The 21797-nt window shown below is 37.0% G+C and overlaps 1 protein-coding gene across 6 annotated transcripts in view; it reads right to left on the bottom strand.

Moving 5' to 3' along the window:
* Window positions 1-21797, bottom strand: part of LOC123874877 (guanine nucleotide exchange factor DBS-like) — a 125383-nt gene that overhangs the window by 91396 nt on the left and 12190 nt on the right. Inside the window, exon 1 of one of the 6 annotated variants that reach the window (XM_045920451.1) lies at window positions 15797-16057. The exons of 4 other annotated variants lie outside the window; for them this stretch is intronic. In XM_045920451.1, coding sequence (XP_045776407.1) covers window positions 15797-15842 — 46 coding nt within the window. In that variant the 5' untranslated portion in view covers window positions 15843-16057. Of the gene's footprint in view, window positions 1-9472; window positions 9902-15796; window positions 16058-21797 lie in introns of those variants that run through there. One more of the 6 variants, XM_045920443.1, reaches the window with a different exon arrangement.

The following is a 21797-nucleotide window of genomic DNA, read 5'->3' as shown; positions in this document are numbered from 1 at the left end:
TTCTTGTTAAGTTATATAAGGAGATCATTGAGTTTTGTTAGTTAAAGTCATCATGTTTCGACCATTTGTTTAGCCACTGTAGAGAACAACACAATTTTTAGGCACGCACAATTTTTTAAATTTTTCCTCATTTTACACTGCCTTATCAGTATTATTTTTTATTAGTTTTCAACTGTTAGGTATTAAATTCGGTAAACGATTTGTAGCATATCAAATCGGTTTAGAAAATAAATAGGTAGACGAAAATAGTTAAACATCGAGAAAATTCTCAGATTTATTATTTAAAAAAAAGCATTCATTTAAGGGTTTTAACTAACTTAGGTAAACTCAGGCAAAGTGATTAAAATTTTCACTTGATGCTCACTTAGTAGTTTTGTTATAAATGAGGTTAGTCACGTTTGTCATACAAATTATGTAAGTATCTCACAACTCATAACTGCAGAAGTTGAACAAATTGTAGGTTTAAAATTGATAACGAACCATCAGCAATGACTATAACGCTACATTACACCTTGAGAGTACCGTAAACCATCAACAATGACAATACAGTTGCAGCACATCTATAATTCAGAAATAATAGACGCTTCCATGAAGCTGCAAATAACAAAAACATTCCAAGTGCACGTCACAGAGCATTATTGTAATAACTGATTACCGTGGAATCCGAAGCACTGCATCGTGGAACGCACGCGGCAGCATATACTACCAGCTACGGCACTCACACTAACACTGTCGCGTTCCGACATAACTGGAAAACTAGGTATAAACATATTATACATTATGGCATTAGTTCAACCCGTGACCTTCGGTTGATCATTCACAAAATTGACGCCGTGTATCAAAAGTATCCAGATAATCGGAACGAGAGTATTAGGAATCTTGGACTTCCGACCTCTCTTGTAAAAACCTTTATTACAAATTCATAAAGTTTAAAACACACACAACCGATTTAACACGTTATGTTCACTCAAACGCAACTATTCATCTGAAATTTGAGGCATTTAACGGAAACGTTATCGACGATTTTGCTTTGCTGCCAGTCGATGAGATAACTGGGGATCAATACAAGATGATGTACGATTATATTATCAGTAAGGTTATGTCTTGCATACTTCGGAAAGAGCGTAATCTTCAACTAAAAATAAATATAGGTAAATAGGTACTCTAACACGATATCAATGATTTGCTTAAACAAGACCAATGCAGCAACTGTTGACGAAAAGTATCTCTTACGGCGCAATTAAGTACATAATTACAGAAATGAACTCGCTTAAAATTGTCACGCAATTATCAACATCAATACCTAAATATAAAAGAAATGTTCTGAAGACACATCAACTCCAAACTCTTGAACCTAGACAGCAGAAATTTGGACAAAAGTTTACTTTATTATTTAAGAAAGGAATAAGGTCCGGTTTTTTAAAATTCCCACGATTTATTTTAACTACGTCTCTATTCATATGATAAGCATACTTTTACGCTCTAATCGCACGATACGATGTGTGTTTGAATGGATTGTAGCAAAAAAGAAATAGATAATATCAATAAGATCAATAAAGAAACAGTAAAAACCACATAGAAAAATATCGATCAATTTTCTCTTAGTTCAGAATAAGATGAAAACAACGAAAGTAAATGGGGAAAAAGAACTAACAATTAATAAAAGACTAGAAAAGAGGAAAAAGAGCACATTGTATTGTTTGTAAGCGGCAAGCCGAATCATTTCCGAAGCTGGGAAATGAGGCCACTGCGGAATGCTGTAAACAGAATCGGAATGGAACGACAGTTATTAGCTTCTAAACAACAGGTTCAGATGGACGGCGATCATTAAATTTTTATTTATGATGTAAGTAATTAAGAGATTAACTTTCGAATGAGAACGTAATCTATCTATTAATAAACCGGGTAAACTATAAGATATAATTTTACACACTTTTCCATTTATAAAAGGGGAAACTGATAATTGACATATCAAAGTACCTGGCTTTAGTAAATCAATTTTGCATAGACCATCCACTACGAAAGAATTTTGAGAAACTCCAAAGGGATTTTTTGAAAAACAAATTCACGTGAATGAGGTCGCAAGGATTTAGATGCGTATGTACATCTCTCTGGTGGCTTTAGTGGACGCTGGCAACTATAAGTATAAGTCGGAGGTCCCAGGTTCGGTTTTACAACTAAACCGACTTATACTCGTACGACACCACGCTCAACAAGTAAAAAGACGTATACAAGAATTATTAACCCCCGACCCAAAAAGAGAGGTGTTATAAAGACGCCTGTGTATCTGTCTGTGGCATCGTAGCTCCTAAACTAATAAACCGATTTTAATTTAGTTGTTTTTGTTTGAAGGGTGGCTGATCGCGAGTGTTCTGAGCTATAATTCAAGAAAATCGGTTCAGCCGTTTGAAAGTTATCAGCTCTTTTCTAGTTATTACTGTAACTTTCACTTGTCGGGGGTGTTATAAATTTTTAATTCAGCTTTAGTTGTGGATTTAAACCACAAACATACATCTTAAGAAGGTACGGATATGTTGTCGTACGGACACATAATCGCTGAGCATAATAGACCAGGATATAATATTGACCTTAGACCATAATATTATTGTGTTGTTTTCGTAAGTCTGGAGAAAACTATCCAACACAGTAAGTAGACTTTAAGAAGATTTTATACTTATGACATGACATTATGAAGGCAAAGTCTTGAGCATCTTGCAAAAACTTAATATAATAAAGTTGGGAGTAAACAAGGCGAGGCCCGGCCGACTCGGACGGGCCTAGGTGACCTACATTTTTCTTTGAAAAATGAACACAACAACATAATGAATGGGAATTTCGGAGGAAATGTGGGCATGGAAATTATATTGCAGTCTTTCTGACGCTTTTTATTTCCTAAAAATAAGAGCATTGTTTTTTGCGACCAACGATTTTAGTACCTATGTACATTATATAAATGTATACCTAACGACGACGCCTACGACTAATGGCATGCACTTCATGAAGGCAAAAATATATTACGTACTTATTTTTTTTTTACATTTATTTATGGTCTTGTCCAGCGTGGTGGAGTATGGCCAAACCTTTCTCATTCTAAGAGGAGACTCGTGCTCAGTAGTGAGCCGACAATGGGTTGATGATAATAATTATAATAATGATAGTGCGTATGTAACGACCTTGGCGGTACTTTGCTTTGTCATTTTGTGTACTGTAGTTGACGCAGCCGGCGCTTGCAACCATTGTTCTTCCAGCCTTGACAGTTGGCACTTGGATTGAGTTATCATTCACGAATAAACATAGCGAAGCATGAGCGGTAAAAGAGCAATTTGGATTTCCTCTTCAAATCACTCTGTTAACAGTCTATAATCTATATCATTTATGAAAGTGACACTACTAATATACATGTTATTGGACACTAGAGAATGCCCGCGGCTTCGCCCGCGTGGATTTCGGTTTTTCAAAATCCCGCAGGAACTCTTTGATTTTCCGGGATAAAAAGTAGCCTATGTCCTTCCACGGGATGTAGCCCATGTCTGTACCAAAATTCATCAAAATCGGTTCAGTGGTTGGGCCGTGAAAACGTAGCAGACAGACAGACAGACAGACACACTTTCGCATTTATAATATTAGTATGGATTTAGAGAGTAGGTACACAATGAACTGTTAATATTATTGGTTCTTTGGAGTTTGAACCGATTAGTTTTGCATGAGAGAATATTTTTGTCATCAGCTGATTTTGAAAGATAGTGTGCTAAATTGTTGTTAGGATAGTAAATCACTTAGGTAATCAATAATTTTGATGATTCAATCATAAAAAGTAAGAATCATTGGTGACGAAGCGTTCTGGTCACTTCTAAGTTCAAAGTTTGGAACAAAGTTGCTGTGTATAGGTGCTCTACAGTCTACAGTATTTATATTTTGGAGAGTGTGCCCATTAAACATTTTGACCTGATTTTTCCGTCACTATCGTATCGCAAAGAATCTTCAAGGTCTGCATCCGTATGTAGTCCGAAAAAAAGATTTGTAACTATAAATAATTCTTCTCTATGAAGATATATCATTAACATACCTACTAATAGTTTTGTAACAACGTATTATCTGGAGTTAGCTACAATAACTACGTAATACACCGATTTGACATTAATTGTTCTAACCTTGTTTTTTCACACTATATTATATGACGAGTAGGAGCGTTGTTATTCGATTTATTTACATTTCACAGCAAAAGCCATCCGTGCATGAGAGCGGCTGTTCAGCGTCGTTTAACTTTGTTTGCATTCTGTGCCTACTTACTCCGTTTGTATGTAAACAAAGTTTCCCAATTTTTCCAACAGAGAATTTAAATATTTACTTTTTTAACCTTTCAGCAATTTTTTCCGTACATATTATAGGTCCTTACTCTTATTCATAGATTGTGCGTAGTAACCATACATAAGTTTACGTTCGCGTTATTCTGTGAAATCTTGTTCATAGACTATCTTCTCGCGTCGTTCTTTTTAACCCCCGACCCAAAAAGAGGGGTGTTATGAGTTTGACGTGTGTATCTGTGTGTCTGTGTATCTGCCTGTGGCATCGTAGCTCCTAAACTAATGAACTGAAAGGTGGCTTGATCGAGAGTGTTCTTAGCTATAATCCAAGAAAATCGGTTCAGCCGTTTGAAAGTTATCAGCTCTTTTCTAGTTATTACTGTAACCTTCACTTGTCGGGGGTGTTATAAATTTTTAATTTACACTTGTATAAGTATCGTACATTCGTAGTTCCGTAGAGATAATTGCAGATGGATTGGATGGAGGGATTGTTCGGGGCTAACCAATGCAACGCCTCGGGTGTCTTATCAATCACGAATGTTCTTTTTGTTAGAATTTGCAAAACTGCTTAATTTGTATGAAGCTTACCCGTAGACCATGTGCCTGTAATAAATAATAAGTATGTATGGCGATAGGCCATCTGTAGCATCTTGTATATTTTAGTACCTCAAAGTAGTCTTTTATTCTTCTGGAGTTCAAAGTACTTATATCTCGCTGACTTGAACAATTTTATTGTGTAAACGTAAGTACTTACTTAATTAAAATATTTGAAAATAAATCATCATGATTGCGTGTGAAAATATAATTCGGGTTAGGTATGTTTGTTATATTTTTCGCTTCGTGAGAACTATTCATTTTCGTGAAAACAATAAGAAGTGTTGCAAATGAGATTCTTGACATTGCTGTTTTACTTAATAACAATCAAAAAATTCTTAAATAATTTATAATTTTTGCTACCTTTACTTCGTATTCGAACAATAATAGTATTAGTAAAGACATCAGCGGTTTGTACAACAGTACAAGGAACAACAAACAAGCTTAATTCGCTAGAATCCGCCGAAACAGAAAAAAAATTATGGTACAACGAGCAGCATACAATATGCACTACAATATAACACACTCAAAAATATTAGATTAGGTTTTAACTAGATAGGTAGGAAAGCATTGCGAAACAGTGGTAGGTAGATCATGCATTTGACGATTCAAAAGTACTTGTAAAAGTTAAATTGAATAAAAAATAATTTTTATTTATTTATTTACAGAAACTTGGAAATGGAAGACGGGCGTGATCGAAGAATAACCGTTGAAGAGGCCACAAGACACACAAAGGGTTGCGATATTTTTCACAAAAAGGTGTTTTCGCTGACCTATTTTTATAAAAACCGGCTTATTATCTAGGTGTTTATCAATCCAGGTTATACAGGGCACACCATAGCCGCTATCTAGAGCACTCGGGCACAAAAGCTAGATAGCTAATGCTTTGTGGAAGCAACCAGCCGGCACGCACCGCTCGCGCCGTTAGATTGATAAAGCACGTTTGAGCATTCCTTTTAGTTGGTTTTAGCTTTGGATTTCTATACTGTGAGAAATATAAGGATTTAGCATGGACAGTTTGAGTCTTCGAATGATAATGCCCTTTGCTATAAGACGAAAGCACAAAAAATTAAAACTTAAAAAACTTATGAAATTAGGTAGGTGCAAGGCTCAGTTATTTTCTAAGTTTTGTATAAATTAAACTGAATTGAAACTACAAATTAAAATGTCCCTTATGCAAAAATAAAAGTAGTACAAAAGGTAAGCTTATACTATTATGGACACATAATTCTGCAAATGGATACTTTGCAGAATTATTATAGATACTTCAAAATTGTAAAAGAAAAAAAAAACCCATTTCGCAGAGATTTTCAAACGGATCAGTAAAAGGGGATGCGAGGAAATTGTATTTCCTTAAGTACGGAAAAAAATTACGTTATTAATTTGAAACGCTCTAGTTTGTGATCTGTACAACGCGTGTTTCAAATTGATTTTAGCTCTCAAAGTGAATAGGTATCCGTTTTTACCGCTTATGAATTTAATTTTAGTAAGTGGTGAACCACAGAGTTAGAATTGTGTGGTGAACGATATAGGTAACATTATTTTCATTCGCTGCTTAGATCACATGCCTACTGAAAACAAATCAACTTATATAGGGATCCATTAGATATACGAGGTTCTGCATCAATCATTTCCTTTAATCATGATTGAGATGGATGACTGATGGAGCAGAGATCTAGATATGAAACATCATCACATCGGTCAGTTTAGTCTACGACCTTTGCCTTTCCTGAAAAGGATAAATTCTACTAGGTACTACTCACTTAAGTCATAGTAGATAGTAGTTCACTCTGACAGAAATGACTTTTTTATTGCGAGATGGGCTTGCGCTTGTCGACAACAATGATGAGGTATAAGTTAAAGCGCTCTTCCCAGATGAGATGCCTATTCACTTTTGTTTGGCAGGTATTTAGGTCATACGTGGCAAAATTGACAGCAAAACCTAGAACCTCTTGTCTAATGGACTAAAGGATCCATTCTTAGGGTACTTTAACCTCAAACATTTATTTTAGATCGTTAAGAAGAATTCTACTGTGTATTTAGTAGCTTAAACGCACATAACTCCGAAAAGTTAGAGGTGCGTGCCCAGGATCGAAACACTGACCTCCTGAACAGGAGGCCGTCGCATCAAGCGTAGGGGAGAGTGTGGATGAAAGAGCCAGTTTTGAATAGTATAAAAAAACCCCCTCTTATATTATATTATTTTCAAATGAAACTAGGTTTTCTTATAATCATTTTAATTGGCAATGTTATAAAATGAAAATAAAGAGGATAACAACGCTGATAATCTCTTATATAAATAGTTAAAAAAAAAAACGAAATCGGCTCTTTCATAGCAGCAGGTCAATGAAAGAGCTACCATGTGTTATGAAAGAGCCGATACCTATTTTGAGGTACCTACTAAAATACGATCTAAATACATAAGTAGGTCGTACAAAAAAACGGAAGTTTACCGTTTATAAAGCGAAGGATTTATATTTTTCATACATTCTTCTTGTAGCACGTTTTATGTCCGGTAACACCTGGCATCCGCCGACCGGCGCGGCGGCTCCTGGCTCCAATAAATAATACTGACATAGGGAAAGCAGGTGCGGCTATAATGCGGTTAAAAATTTAACGGCCCTCTATGTTTAGTACAAAGAGTTACGTGCGTTTTAAGAAATTACCTAAATATCACTTGCTTTAATGGTGAAGGAAAACATCGTGAGGAAACCTGCATAATGTTCTCAAAGGTGTGGTCTGCCAAACCGCACTTGGCCAGCGTGGTGGACCATGGCCAACACCCTTCTGATTCTGAGAGGAGAACTGTGCTCAGTAGTAGGCCAGCTGCAGCGTTGGGTTGATCACGATGACGCGAATTAAACCGCATTCTGTTTTTCCGTAGGAATCAAGTATTTTCCTCATAAAAAAGAACCCTCTTTATCTCTGTGCCCATCAGAATAGGTTCAGCTGTTTATTCGTGAAAATGCATTGATCTATTTAGCTATTCATTTCGTTGGAATTAGAACAATCTCATTAGGTAGGTACCTACTTGATTTGACTTGGTATGTCACAAACAAGCCCAGGATCTCCAGGAAGCATTTATATCGACGGAACCACCTGGAAGCTACCAATCTTGGATCTAAAGTAATTTATCTCAACTGAATAAATTTTGACTGAAGCTGTTGATATTATAGGTGTTCAGAACCCCAGACAGACAAAAACCACAGGCGGTCGGGTCGTATCATGATTCTGCCACTTGATATTATTGCACTTGACTGATTCATTCTTTTACTTATTATATTACACAAATGAATAAATTAGAGTCAGAAAAAATACTTTAAAAAATGTAAACAATTTGGGTCCAGAAACGATGAAATCTTCCGATTCGCAGGTTTTAGAGATATCTAGGCACAAAGATATCTAGGACTATCTGGGGCATGTTCTCAAAACTCAGATACAGCCAGTACCATCTCATTCAGACCATTATGATGGACACAATTAAAGAAGAAAGTCGCGGCTTAGGAACATTGGAATCATGGCTTCGGGAAAGTGCAGGGACAGCCGAAATAAAACAGCTTTTTGCACGGTAGACATAGCATTAGACGTCATATGACGGTATTATTTTCCTTCAATTATGACGAGATAAATGACAACCAACTGTTTTCCACCAGGCACAATAAAATCAAATATAAATCATGGCCTTTGTAAGTATTACAGCTTCTCAGACTGGCTGCTCGGCTCGGTAAAATATTCAAGCTGGGCATGCGAACAAAAACTTGTAGGGGAACTGGTCAGACCAGATATCTAACCGGCATTTTTTCAAAAAGAACTCGCGTATGTCCTACCTATCAATAAATTTTTAGTCCATTATTTGATTTGATCTAGCGCTAGGCTGCATTTAGATCTGCTGAGAAGTGATGATGCAGCCTTTGCAGCGTTTGTCTAGAAGACGCCTATTCAATATATTAAAAGTGGAGATAAAAGCTGATGCTGGAAGGGCGTGCCATATCCCAGTGGTTCTATCTAGAAACGAAGAGGCAAACACTTGGTAGGTGTCCATGGGATTTCGACTTCGTATGGGTGCAGACCATGGCACAGACTTGGTGACGCAGATACTTTGCTGTGCGATAGTAGGTTTGGTTTTGTTGTTGTACCTAGGTTTGTATTGTATAGATAATTTTAAACAGTCACTTCTACTTGTTTTGCTAACTTGGCAAAGGCGATCTTTTCTCGTATAAAGCTTTGTCTCCCACAGAGCTTGCTATTTATAGGAGTAAAGAGTTATGTGGCTTGGCCGTACTTCATACTTTATTTACTTTTACCATGTTTGTTTTTCATGTCATATTAGGTTTAAATATAGGTACTGTTTGTTGTTACCACGTTGTTACGTAGATAAGTAGGTAGGTACTAAACTAGTATTCTATTAAGATAAGACTTGAATTTGTTTAGCGAGGCTATTACAAGTAGATACATAGGTACTACATAGATACGCATATTATTTGTCTTATTTACATTACATAATTTGCTATATAATTTTGCAGGTAAGTACCTATTTTTAATTTTTATTAAAATCATTAGTACAAAATACGTACTGCCTCCTCCAAAAATGATTTCCAATTTGTTAGGCACTTCGAAACGTATTTTCATATCACTGCCTGTACCCCTTGTCAAACACTGGCTCACTTGCACCGCCACAATTAAAACTTATTATGAACCTAAGTATGTAATTATTCTAAAAACAAATTAAACTTTTAAATTCATCGATATTTTGCTGCCTCTTGAAAACCATAACAAAAAATAACATAATATTAATTACAAAGTTTTAAAAATATCACAGCTGATTAGGCTGTATGGTCTTTGACCTTCGTATGTCGCATAAAAAAACTAACACAATAAAAGTTCGGAAATTAAATTTGAATTTCGAACTCGCGTGATGACCCGGGCTAAATGGCGCGCATCGGATCTACCTACGCTGTGACAACGGAACGCGGACTGAGCGGCCGGCGCCGAAACGAGTGCCGTCCGCCGGCCGTCCTTCCGCATGGGACGCCTGGCGGCCTGACGCCTCCCGCTGCGCCGGCCTATATCTACTGTGATGTAATTTCTTGTGACAGATGATTGAGGAGATAAGAAATGATAACGTAAAATATTGACATTTCTTTGCCGTACTCAAGTCCTACCTAGAAGACTTTGCCATAATAGGATGTAGTTACACTGAATAGCAGTTCCTAAAAAACTTGTTCAGATCTGCTTCCAGTAGGGAAATAGAAAGATTAGACTAGTAAGTCTAGTCGTTAGTCTAGTCTTCTAAGTTCCTATTACATGGGTCGCCTGTCGCCTATACCCAGTCTCTCGTACATGTGATGTAATCTCTTGTGACCTTGTGACGAATGATTGATAAGGAATGATAGCGTCAAAATATAAGAGGGACTATTTAGGTAGATACTTTGCCACGCTGCTCATGTCAAACCTATTAGTTATCCGTATTCCTAAGAAAACATAGTAAGGTCTACTTCCAATAGTATAGTCACAGAATAGTCCTAATGGCATGCCCTAATGGGACGGCGCGGGCTACATCTCGTCGCTCCGGCCTTTCAGATAATAATATATCCACTATCAATGTGATGTAACTACCTAATGACCTCTACATAGCTTAAAAGCAGGCATACTTTGCCCGTAACATATTATCTAGGTGTAAGAATGAATTTAGGTACCTAGAATAAGTTAAGTAGGATGTCACCACGAGGCGCTCGCACGATAGGCCCGACATATTTCCATTTAGCTCAATTTATGTTGTTTTTTTTTAAATAACTGATTTGATTAGTCTTACTTATTCGCTGACCGTGTGACGGGTGTGATCAAGCGAAACTTTCATCGATAAAAGTTTATAGCATTGCATTTCGTTTTCATTTTAGTATCCGGCTCTAGGATATCACTTATCAGTAGGTATTCTGAAACCCAATAGGCCTTCCAGGCCTTCTCTTTATTTGCGTCTAAGCATCCTCACAGCTGAGGGTCGTAAATCGTGACTTCTAGCTATGTATTTAGTAAATAATGGTATAGATTTCCTGAGGTCAGGTGGTAGGCTTCCAGGCTCTTCTACGATCTGTATACGCTGTAACTTACGCTAAGGCTACCGGCATTTCGACTCTAAAGATTTATATTATTATCTTGTTATTATCAGAGGCTCTCTGAGGCACAGGGCAAAGCGAAATACGGACTTAAATCCGGTCAACCACCCAGCACAATAGACCAATATGCAATGTCGCAACTTTAGGTCACAATCACAGGTTTGGAAGGAGTTCTGTGGCCACAATACACTCACTTCTTTAGTTGGTACCAGTGGTTTTATTTATTACATAAGTGTGTTCAGAACAGATCTAGCAATAAAGTTACCTCCCAAGAAGAAGTCCGCTTCAAAACTATACTTCATACGATCCAAAGAACAATATTATTACAAGACAATTTTACAGTTCACTCAATTGCTCTGTATGTCTGTTAGTGTTTTGCAATGTTTTCTTTCTGCAGCCCTACGGAGCAGCATAACTATTTATAGCGGCGCGGGACGCGAGCGTTGACGGATCCACCTAGTTGGCTTTTATCTAGGAAATGCAGTCGCATCAATTTATGGTGTTAGGACTGCAGTTAGGTTCGTGCTTTGATGACTAATTGCTTTTATTTTGCCACTTTGGCGAGTGTTCCGTTTCTGTTTGTTCGTTTTATTATTTTCTTTATTGCACATATAAATACATTCGTGTATCTACAAAGGTGAACTTGATACAACTACCATACCATCCAATCTATTTAGAGCTGTGATTTTTGTATTCGTTTGCTAAACTTGAGCCCCGAAGGTTTTCTTGGGCCTACTTACTTATAACAAAAGTCTAACTGGATGATCTGTAGGAATATTAGGTAAAATATTGAAATTTTTTCAGAGGAAGATCTTTTTATCGATATAAAGCCCAAAACAGGAATTCCTGTAATTTTTGCGTCTACCCATCTATGCACACATATCGCTGAAATAACTGAACGGTTTTGAATGCAATTTGGCATATTTACATGGGTTAGTTAAATCCCTGATGAATATTATTGGAGATGAAGACTCCTCAATGGATAACAGCAAATCAATCACATAAGATTTAACCACATTTAACGATACCTAGTAAGTACGTGAATTGCATACCACATTTCTTATAGCGAGTACTCACATCAAAGTCATTCAAATTGCTTACGACTGATTGATTTATATTCGGCTCCACACTCTGTCATTGTTTTCACCAAACAATTTGAGCTATCTATAAATCTAGTCACAGATTTTAAACACCTATTGTTAGGCTGCTTTTGTATCTTTATAAGCTGAGATTATGGACAGTATGCTTGCTTATATTATGACCTGCGTGTCACAACGCGAAGGAAGCATGTCACACTGAAAGCGCGCATACTCGTGTACGATTTGTAATACAAGGAATTATATTATGAAGCATATTGTTAAAAAATCCTGCGCCTTGATTCCACTCCGTATGCTTTGCGCCTTATTTTTCCCTCTATTTCGACAACGGCGAGGTAGGAGTGGTGGCCTGTGGTGGCAAATATCCGATTCTATCGGTAACAGACGCCTACATCAGAGCCTTAGTGGAACTATATGCGATAGGCTGTCCTTAGGGAACGATATGGCCCGTTATCAGGCAAAAGAAGGTAATACGGTTACTGTAACGAGGATTCGTTGCCTGTGGCAAAGTTGGTAGCTTTTCTAATTTAGGTCCGCCAAACCTCATGGGTGTTGTTTTAACCTTTTTTGGTCGTTCTACATAATAGATGTTAGGATCTACCATGCGTTGCCTTGTGAGCAATTTTAATATTAGATTTTTGGTTAAGCCTACCCAACCATCTACTAGGTAGGTAAGTACTTCTAATAGATAGTTTTTTTTAAATATTGCTGGTCTATTAGGTAGTGAAACGTGACTTGAACATCTGAAATCTCCCTGTCATAAGTATTTGATAGCACCCGACAGGTAAGTAAGTAACTGTAGGTATTCAGTAAAAGTAGGAACCGGAGGAAGGACATGACAATGTGGACGGCAAACAAAAGCCTGTGGGCTGTGACTGGCATAGCAATCAGCGGACAGCGTCTTCAACCTCTGTACACAGACTAAACAGCGAGGAAAACCTTGGACAAAATGCTTACCTAAGTTTAGAGTTTCGTGTTTAAAAGGAACCGTTCGTTTCTTTTCGCCTGGCAATTGATTTTAAAACAATGTTATTAATATTAATAGAAAGATCATTCCCCCTTCCAACCCTTTATAACAAACAATAATACCAGTCTGGCCTTGCAGTAATAAAATCCCACTTATGAGTAAGTACCTATTTACAGTGCGTTTTGTCAATTTTCATAAACACAAATTGGACACATTATCGGAAGAGTGCAATACAATGCGAATTACAATAGGTACCTAAAGGTTCATATTTCTCACACAGACTAAGTACATACTCGTATTATATGAAAGAAATAGACTGGACACCCGGTTAGGAAAAAAACCGGCCAAGTGCGAGTCAGACTCGCGCACCGAGGGTTCCGTACTCGGGTATTTTTTCCGACATTTTGCACGATAAATCAAAAACTATTATGCATTAAAATAAATAAAAATCTGTTTTAGGAGTTACAGGCAAAGCCTTTTCATATAATACCCCACTTAGTATAGTTATCTTAAAAAATATTTTAACTTATTTTTGTGATGTAAATGATACAAATTCACGGTTTTCGGATTTTTTCCTTTGCATGTGCTATAAGACCTAGTTATCTACCTACCAAATTTCATGATTCTAGGTCAACGGGAAGTACCCTATAGTTTTTCTTGACAGACACGACAGACGGACAGACAGACAGACAACAAAGTGATCCTATAAGGGTTCCGTTTTTACTTTTGAGGTACGGAACCCTAAGAATACGAAATAGAATCAGAAGCTCGCGGGGACTGGTCGAAATAGTAACAAAACGCGCTTGGAGATAAGCGCGTTATGTATAAATTCTTTGTGTTCATTAAATCTTATTTTGCTTAACCTAAACAATAACCACCCACTTTTGCAAGATTCGTGAATCGTGAGGCTTACACGAATGGCTTTGGTTTTACGAAAACCTTGTAGGCTCTGTCTATTAATCCTTTAGTCTGCGATTTCTTAATAATCAGCTTAGCAATATCATTTTACTGTAGGTACTAGAATTGTTAACCAGCGGCCAGCGCTTTTAAGGCCCCAGTACACAATGGCCCATGCGGGCCCACTACAGGCCATCGCCATTGTGTACAGGGGGTAATGGTATATGATGGCGGACAATTGTCAATCGTGGCGCGCAATCGGGGAGTTGTCGGTTTTTTGGGCACACTTCAAAGGAATCGTGGCGTAGCGTGGCCTGTGGTGTTTACACAATCGGCCATTGTTTAGTTCGTCACCGGCCGCTGACCGGGATAGTACACTTTTGTGTTTCGTGCTAGAACTAGAATTTTCGATCGTCCAAAATGTCAATATCGTGGAGCAATGAAGAAACTTTCAAGTTTATTGATTTATATCAATCTGAGCCCGCACTTTTATATTTGCAATATATATTCGAAAATTCTTTTATATTTGCAATATATATTTGATATTTTTTGCAATATATATTCGAAATCACTAGATGACATACGAACAAAGTTATCGAATTCCCCTGATGGTTCTGCAACAAGGTCACTTAACAGATTGTCCATGAATTGCCTGAAAACGGTAAAAAAATTCTTAGTCATGTTACGTTAACATTCTAAATATTAATATCATAACCTAAGTACTACATTAAAAAATGTACGTACCTTGTCCTGTTTCGATGAATGGTCAGCATCCACCATCGCCTTTTTCGCCATTTCTTTTTTATAACTTTGTGACGGTACACACTTCTGTAATACTTGTAAACAGTATACAAATAAATAGCCGCAGCCGTAATTACTTCGACGTCCATCGCAAGTGGTTTGCCAGGCAGCAATGAGCCATGCGCCATTGTGTGAACACCAAGTGATCGTGGCCTACAATTGTGCATTGCAAAGCGTGGCCCATCACAGACCATTGTGTACTGGGCGCTTTATGTTGTTAGAGACAAGACAATGGGTTTTAATAACACACTGCACGGCATTTGTTCTTTAATCATAATAGCTTGCTCGTTCATTTAGCGGACACAGCCACAATGGGCTGTGGTATGTGAGCACTTACCACTGCTTCTGTAGAACTAGGTAGGTTTCGTTAGTAGGAAATTAGTGTAAATAGTTTACTTAAGTATTTTTCTTATAGCGAAAAGATTTTAGGTATTACAATAAAGGCAAAAATGTTCCCACGCAAAGTGGCTATACTATTATGTTTTGGTAATTCAAAATATTTTCCATTCAAGATGAGTATCAATATCGCAGGTCCGCATAAACACTCAAAACGCCGGTTCTTGCACTGAGGTTCCGCTCCGGCTGAAAACCAGCGCTGTACCTATGTTTTTTGTATTTTATGTGCAAGGTATACCTACAGCATATTTATGCTGAGATGGGACCTGCAGTTGTTTCGGGTTGTGCCATGCATGACACAGCTGTTTATTCCAGCGCTTCTTCTGCTTGAGGTCTTTTGACTTTCATGCTCAAGTATTAGAGGCCCGCGACTTCGTCCGCGTGGATTTTGGTTTTTAAAAATCCCGTCGGATTTTCCGGGATAAAAAGTAGCATATGTCCGCCCCCGGGGTGTAAGCTAACTCTGTGCCAAATTTCATTAAAATCGATTAAACTGTTGGGCCGTGAAAAGCTAGCAGACACACAGAAAGACTTTCCGCATTTATAATATTAGTATGGAAGTATGGATTTTCTAACCGAAAATGATAATGAGTAGGTATAGTTAGTTGTCAGTATTGAAAAACTTACTATCAGTGCGCCGCTCACGTCTACCTTTGCACTTCCAAAACTTCATAGCGTCCGTGGGCGAGGTCAACCGGTGATGTGACGTCAGGAACAAAGATGATACCGCGCGCGCCCACCAAGCCAAGTAGCCATCGTCTAACTGGCCGATTGGGGACGAAACAATGACTTTTGTTTACAAATTGACGCGAAGAATTTAATCACGTAGACTAAAAGAAAAGATAGACGGTTAACGAGCAGGCAGTTTTTGGAGACGTCGAATTCAAACAAGAAACTGTTAATTTAACACGGTCTACCATCTGAGTCCAATTAATTAAGTCTAAAGTAAACACACGGGATGCCTGTCAAGCGGCATTATCTTGTCAAATTAGTGTGGGTGTGAAGTTAGTAAATTGGTAGGTAATCAATGTTCACATAAATTAACAGATTTGCCGCCAACTGCAGCACTGAGGAAAAGGGACGCGGCCCACAACGCGATCAAGTTCGTTTACGAGTAGGTACCGTCCACTTTCTTTTACGCCTGAAATTAGTAAATGATAAATTATTATTTACTAATTCCAGTCCATAATCAATCCCATCTGTTATCTGTCGATAGGTCACCTACTTACGGCCAAAATTAAAATCAATCTATCTGTAATCTGTCGATAAGTTACTTAGCATTGTTGTTATTCGTCAAGTCTTTTTGGTAAATAACAGCAGCGTTGCGTAACTTATCGACAAGTTAAAGATAGATTAAGCATTAATTTTGGCCGTTAGCAATGTTGTTATTTGTCGAAAATGGTATGGTCTTTTCTGACAATTATTAACAATGCCGCAAGTAGCTTATCGACAGATTACGGATTGGTTGATTATTTATTATTATTAATTTCGGCCGTTCGAGAAACAGCAATGATTTGAATTACGATTCGCGAGTGCGACGAACGCACACCCTCGACACTGCAGGTCGTCTGTCGACCCGGCAGACAATCTCCGGCTGTAACTCCGCACCGCATTGAGGAAGGCGTGGGAGCCAATCCAGAAATCAGATCAGGAGTCAGGACCTTCGCTTGATCTAAACCATTTACATCATTTATTGAGGATTGTTTTGTTATTATGAGTCAAATTCCGTGAGTTTTTGCTTTATCGAATTGGCCGAGTGTGAACATAGGTGGACACAGGATAGACATCAAACATGTCGCAGAGCCGCTGGGTTCAATCTGCAAGACCGTGGCGGATGCAAATCCCTACAAGAGGCATAAGTCCAATGATTAAAGGTGCGTTTCCACTGAAGGGGAGTGGAGCGGAGACGTTTTCAATAGATCAGCCAGGCAATTGTAAGATGACATGATACCTGAGAAATGCCGATTACTTTTTTTTAATACACTATTTTTACACAACTACTCAAAAAAGGAGCGTAATATTTTCAAGAAACATGTTTTTAAGTAGAATCGTTTCTCAATAATTTGATCGATTGAACACGCACGTCTTCGCTAAGCTGGTTTAGTGGAAACGCACCTTTAGTAATACGCCTCAAAGATTGCACAGGACTGCTTGGAGGAAGTATAAAAAAATACATGTATAGCGTAAAAAAGGTTTATTTTCTATCACATCATGTCTTCCTACGTTAAAAAATTTTGGAACTTAGATGCCAAACATCATCCTAAGAGCAACCACTACAATCCGAAGCAAGTCTGAGATAATACATTATTAATCATTATAAAAATATAACTTTGATTTTGAGAGTTCAGAGGGTTATTAAAAAAAATAGTTATTAAAACATGTACATAATTGCTTATTCTAAGTTAATTCCAATATTTAAAAAAAAAAAAATGTTCAGAAACATTCTATAAAATAACAATATAATCATACAGTCACTTGTTCAATTAATTTTGTAAAAAAAAAGACAGACAGACAGACAACAAAGTGATCCTATAAGGGTTCCGTTTTTCCTTTGGGGTAGGGAACCCTAAAAATAGCCCAATAATTTAAAAATGTTATTTACTTTTTAATCCACACGCTATAATTTTATCCACGTCTATAATTTTTTTTATTCAAATATCTCATGCCCGCTCTTCACTCGCATGCGAAATCCGAAAGCCCATGTATGGCGAACAACAATGTGGATGGTTAGTGCCGTAGACTTGATTCGCCTGGGCTAATCACCTAGGCGAATCAAGTATACTATTTTGTTGACTTAATTCACCTATTCCAGCTAGGTGAGGAGTAGGTATACATGATTAGAAGATTTAAATACCCTTTGGTATTTGAGAATAATTAACAGAGTTCTTGTTTAGCGCCGTGCATGGAGTGCAGAGCAGGCCTTAGTACTTGCCTCGAACCTTTCAGACGGGCCAAGAGAGCAGTGAACATGTTCAGTTTAGTTGAACAGAACTAGTGGTAGAGTCACTACCACAGAACAAACAAAAAGGGGTATATTTCTCCTTTATCAACGATCAACACAAACAGACTGAATAACTTTTTAAATAAGCCTATGAAGTATGTAGTTTTTCCTGATATAATACTGACCAATCTGCCATAGTGTCCTTTTCACTCCTATACATGTGCGAGTGTACAAAAGTGAGAGCGCGCTATATTAGCTCGTCTCCATGGACGAATTCTCGATTTACAAAATAAAATTGTGTATGACAACAAGTTTTGTTAGAGAGTTAATTTGTCTTTTACCTTCAGAAAAAATTATTCATTTTTTACAAAAATTAACTAACGTAGATACTGAATAGTATGTAATACCAAATTCACTGCTCTCCTGACATATTGCACTATTAAAATACATGGTAAGCATACGTTCTAGGCACGATTCTGTACTTTCTATAATATTTATATCGATTACACACTTAAATTACTAAAATTATTCAGAACCTTAAACGCAAAATACAGTTGAGATTTCCATAATCTTTCAATGCTATAAAGTTTTTGTATAAACGTTACTACAGTATGAAAATAAGTCCTTTGAAAATGCCCAATTTGTTGTTATTTATTTCATCTCATCTTTTGAACTACAATACACAGAATAGTCTGGAGTGCAAGTGTGAATAGTGCACGATTTGACCCTAATTGTGGATTTGTGATTGTGACCCACTCAAAGTAATTTTTCGTTCTTTGGGCTCCATTGGGATTAGAAAAACTAACGCCAGATTCCTATTTAAATCACAACGATCCATTTATTGCATTTTTCCTAATTAATTAGCACAAGTTACAACATGCTTATTATTTTCCCACTATTCCCAAATCATATTACTGTCTGGTTTTTATATTTATATTTTTCATATCTTTTAAAGATTTTAATAAATGTCATATTAAAATCTTAATAAGACATCGAATGATTATAATTATTATTAATTGAAATGCGCATTTGCTTTAAAATCACTGTAGGCGCTGTAACACCTGTTAGAACTTACGCTGAGATCTGTAGAGCACACTTTGACTTTGCTCAGACTTAAAACACTAAAAACGAGACAGCGTTATACCGCTGGCATAAGTCTGTCTCGTTTTAACTGAAACTTTTTTTTTTCTCGTTTAAAGAGCTGGGTCACTAGTGTGACCATGTGTAACTGAAACTTAAGAAGTCTTAACAAAATCAAAGTGCGCTCTATAGATTTCAACCTTAGAGGGACGCCCCGCACACCCGCACGTCACCCGCGCTATCTCACACCTGGTAAGCGCGGGGGATGTGAGGGTGTGCGGGGCGTTACCACCCCGATTACCATGTCGATCCGTCGCGAACTATACATTTCACCAGACTCGGCCATTACAGAGTGTACAGCCCTTTGGGAACCGTAGTAATATTGTGTAAACGTCATAAAAGTTCTGCAATATAGTTACTCGAAAGCAAAAATTCGGAAACAGGAATCGGTTTAGCTAGTAGAAACTAGCTTTACATGAGCACACACATTCTACAATGAAGTTGATATGTATTATAATACAAATATATTATGTAGACATGATTTTGTTTGAATGCAATTAAAAGTTCGAGAATCCTATTCAGTACACGCTAAAAACTATCAGAAACGAACACCCATCATTGACAATGAATTACACAAATCCACATCATAATACGAAGGCACTGCTTTTTGAAAAAGTGCTCCCACACACAAGTTTTGGAACAAAGTTTTAAATAGTTTGACACTCTTTTTTATAACATTGTTTACACAAAAAAATATTAACTGAAAACTGTTATGGCAGAAACTAAAAGAAGAAAAAAGAAACGAAAAAAAATATTATTTTTTGATAACAAAATATACACTCAAATCAAAGAATTTACATTGTAATGTTCTTCCATCATCATCATCATATGTATTTGGATGTTACCAAAGTAACAAGTTGCATCAATCAGTACTTAATATGTACTTTTTAAAACATTATAAAACTTCTGCAGGGGAGCACCAATAAATAAAAGTTTAATGAATATTTGTGATGAGCAATTTACGTAAAATATAAATAAAATGTTAAAAATAATAATTGATTTCACACACCAATCATACATAATCCTCCATCCATCCATAATCTTATAATATTTCTACAACACAATCCAAGAGCACACACTTTAATAAATTTGAGTAGGCAGAATTTAGAGTTGAGACATTAATGACTTACTATAAACCCACATTGCCTTAAAGGCGTGCATATGAGATACAAATTTCCACACGCCTTTTGGCATGTTCTTGTTCAGTTGTGTTTCGCCCGTAGTTCTTGTAAAAAACTTCGTATAGGGGCATTTCACGTCAAGCGGACAGCCAAAAAAAAGTGAGGTCGTGGATTTTGTTTATACTCTGGTCAGTTATACTTCTAGTAGACGTGGATATATACACACAATGTTTTTTTCGTATGATGCTTTATTGCTGAGTTATGAGCTTTTAAAAATTTACTAAGAATGAAGTCCGTTATTTTTGGATGCTTATTATTTGTGACAATTCATTTGTAAAAAAAAGTAAAAAGCATTGTTTATTATAGTTAAAAAGTTGAAATTTTTATTTTTTTTATCGAATTCTAAATTTAAATTTTTTAACGTATAGTAAACCGGAAGTGAACATTTCAAATCGATATTTGAGTAACTTGGCCAGAATAAAAATATTTTTTTTTTACCGTGAATTAAAGCTTACATGTACTTATTTTTCACCAAAAAAAATTGTAACGTGGAGTCTAATAGTTTAGGACTTAGAGTGGTTTTATTAATTGAGATTGAAACAGTATTAATTAAAATGGAGTGTTTTATTTTGTAACTAGCTGATGCCCGCGACTTCGTCCGCGTGGATTTAGATTTTTAAAAATCCCGTGGGAACTCTGACTTGCCATGATAAAAAGTAGCCTATGTTACTCTGCGTCCTTTCAAGTATCTTTATGCTAAAAATCAAGTTGATTGGTTGCTTAGTCAGGGCGAACAAATCTTGTGGGAACTTTTGATTTCCCAGGACAAAAGTGGTCTATCCGTAATAGCCCATCCCCGGGATACAACGTGTTTCTCTACCACGTAAAAACATTTAAACGGATGATCCTTTAAAAATCCCGAGGGATCACCAGGATTTAGGAATGCAATTCCTTACAGCATCAGGGTTGAGGAATTGGGTCCTCGAGGTCAAAGCCAAAGTGTTTACCTGTTATAGATACCTTCCATATCAATTTATAACCGACAGTTTCCAAATCCCACCAGCTTTAGTGATCGGGTCCCCTGCAGCATCAGGATTGAGGAGTTGGGCTCCAAATTTTTTATGGAACAATGTCGCAAAGTTCCTTTATCGATTAAAAAAAATTACGCAAATCGGTTCAGAAATCTCGGAGATATCAATGTACATAGGTAGAAAAACACAACTCCTCCATTGTTGAAAGTCGTTTAAAAAGTAGCCTATGTTACTCCCTGGCCAATCCTCTACTTGTCTGTGAAAATCCCGTCAGAATGGGTTCAGCCGTTCCGAAGATTAGCCCGTTCAGACAGACAAAAATTTTAAAAACGTGTGATTCAGTTATGGTATCGTTTAAATAACCATATGAGCTTAATATGTGGTAGTTATTTCGA

Source organism: Maniola jurtina, chromosome 2 (assembly GCF_905333055.1).
Source record: "Maniola jurtina chromosome 2, ilManJurt1.1, whole genome shotgun sequence".
Lineage (NCBI taxonomy): Eukaryota > Metazoa > Arthropoda > Insecta > Lepidoptera > Nymphalidae > Maniola > Maniola jurtina.
The sequence above is the reverse complement of the archived record's forward strand: the minus strand, read 5'-3'. Positions and strand labels throughout refer to the sequence as shown.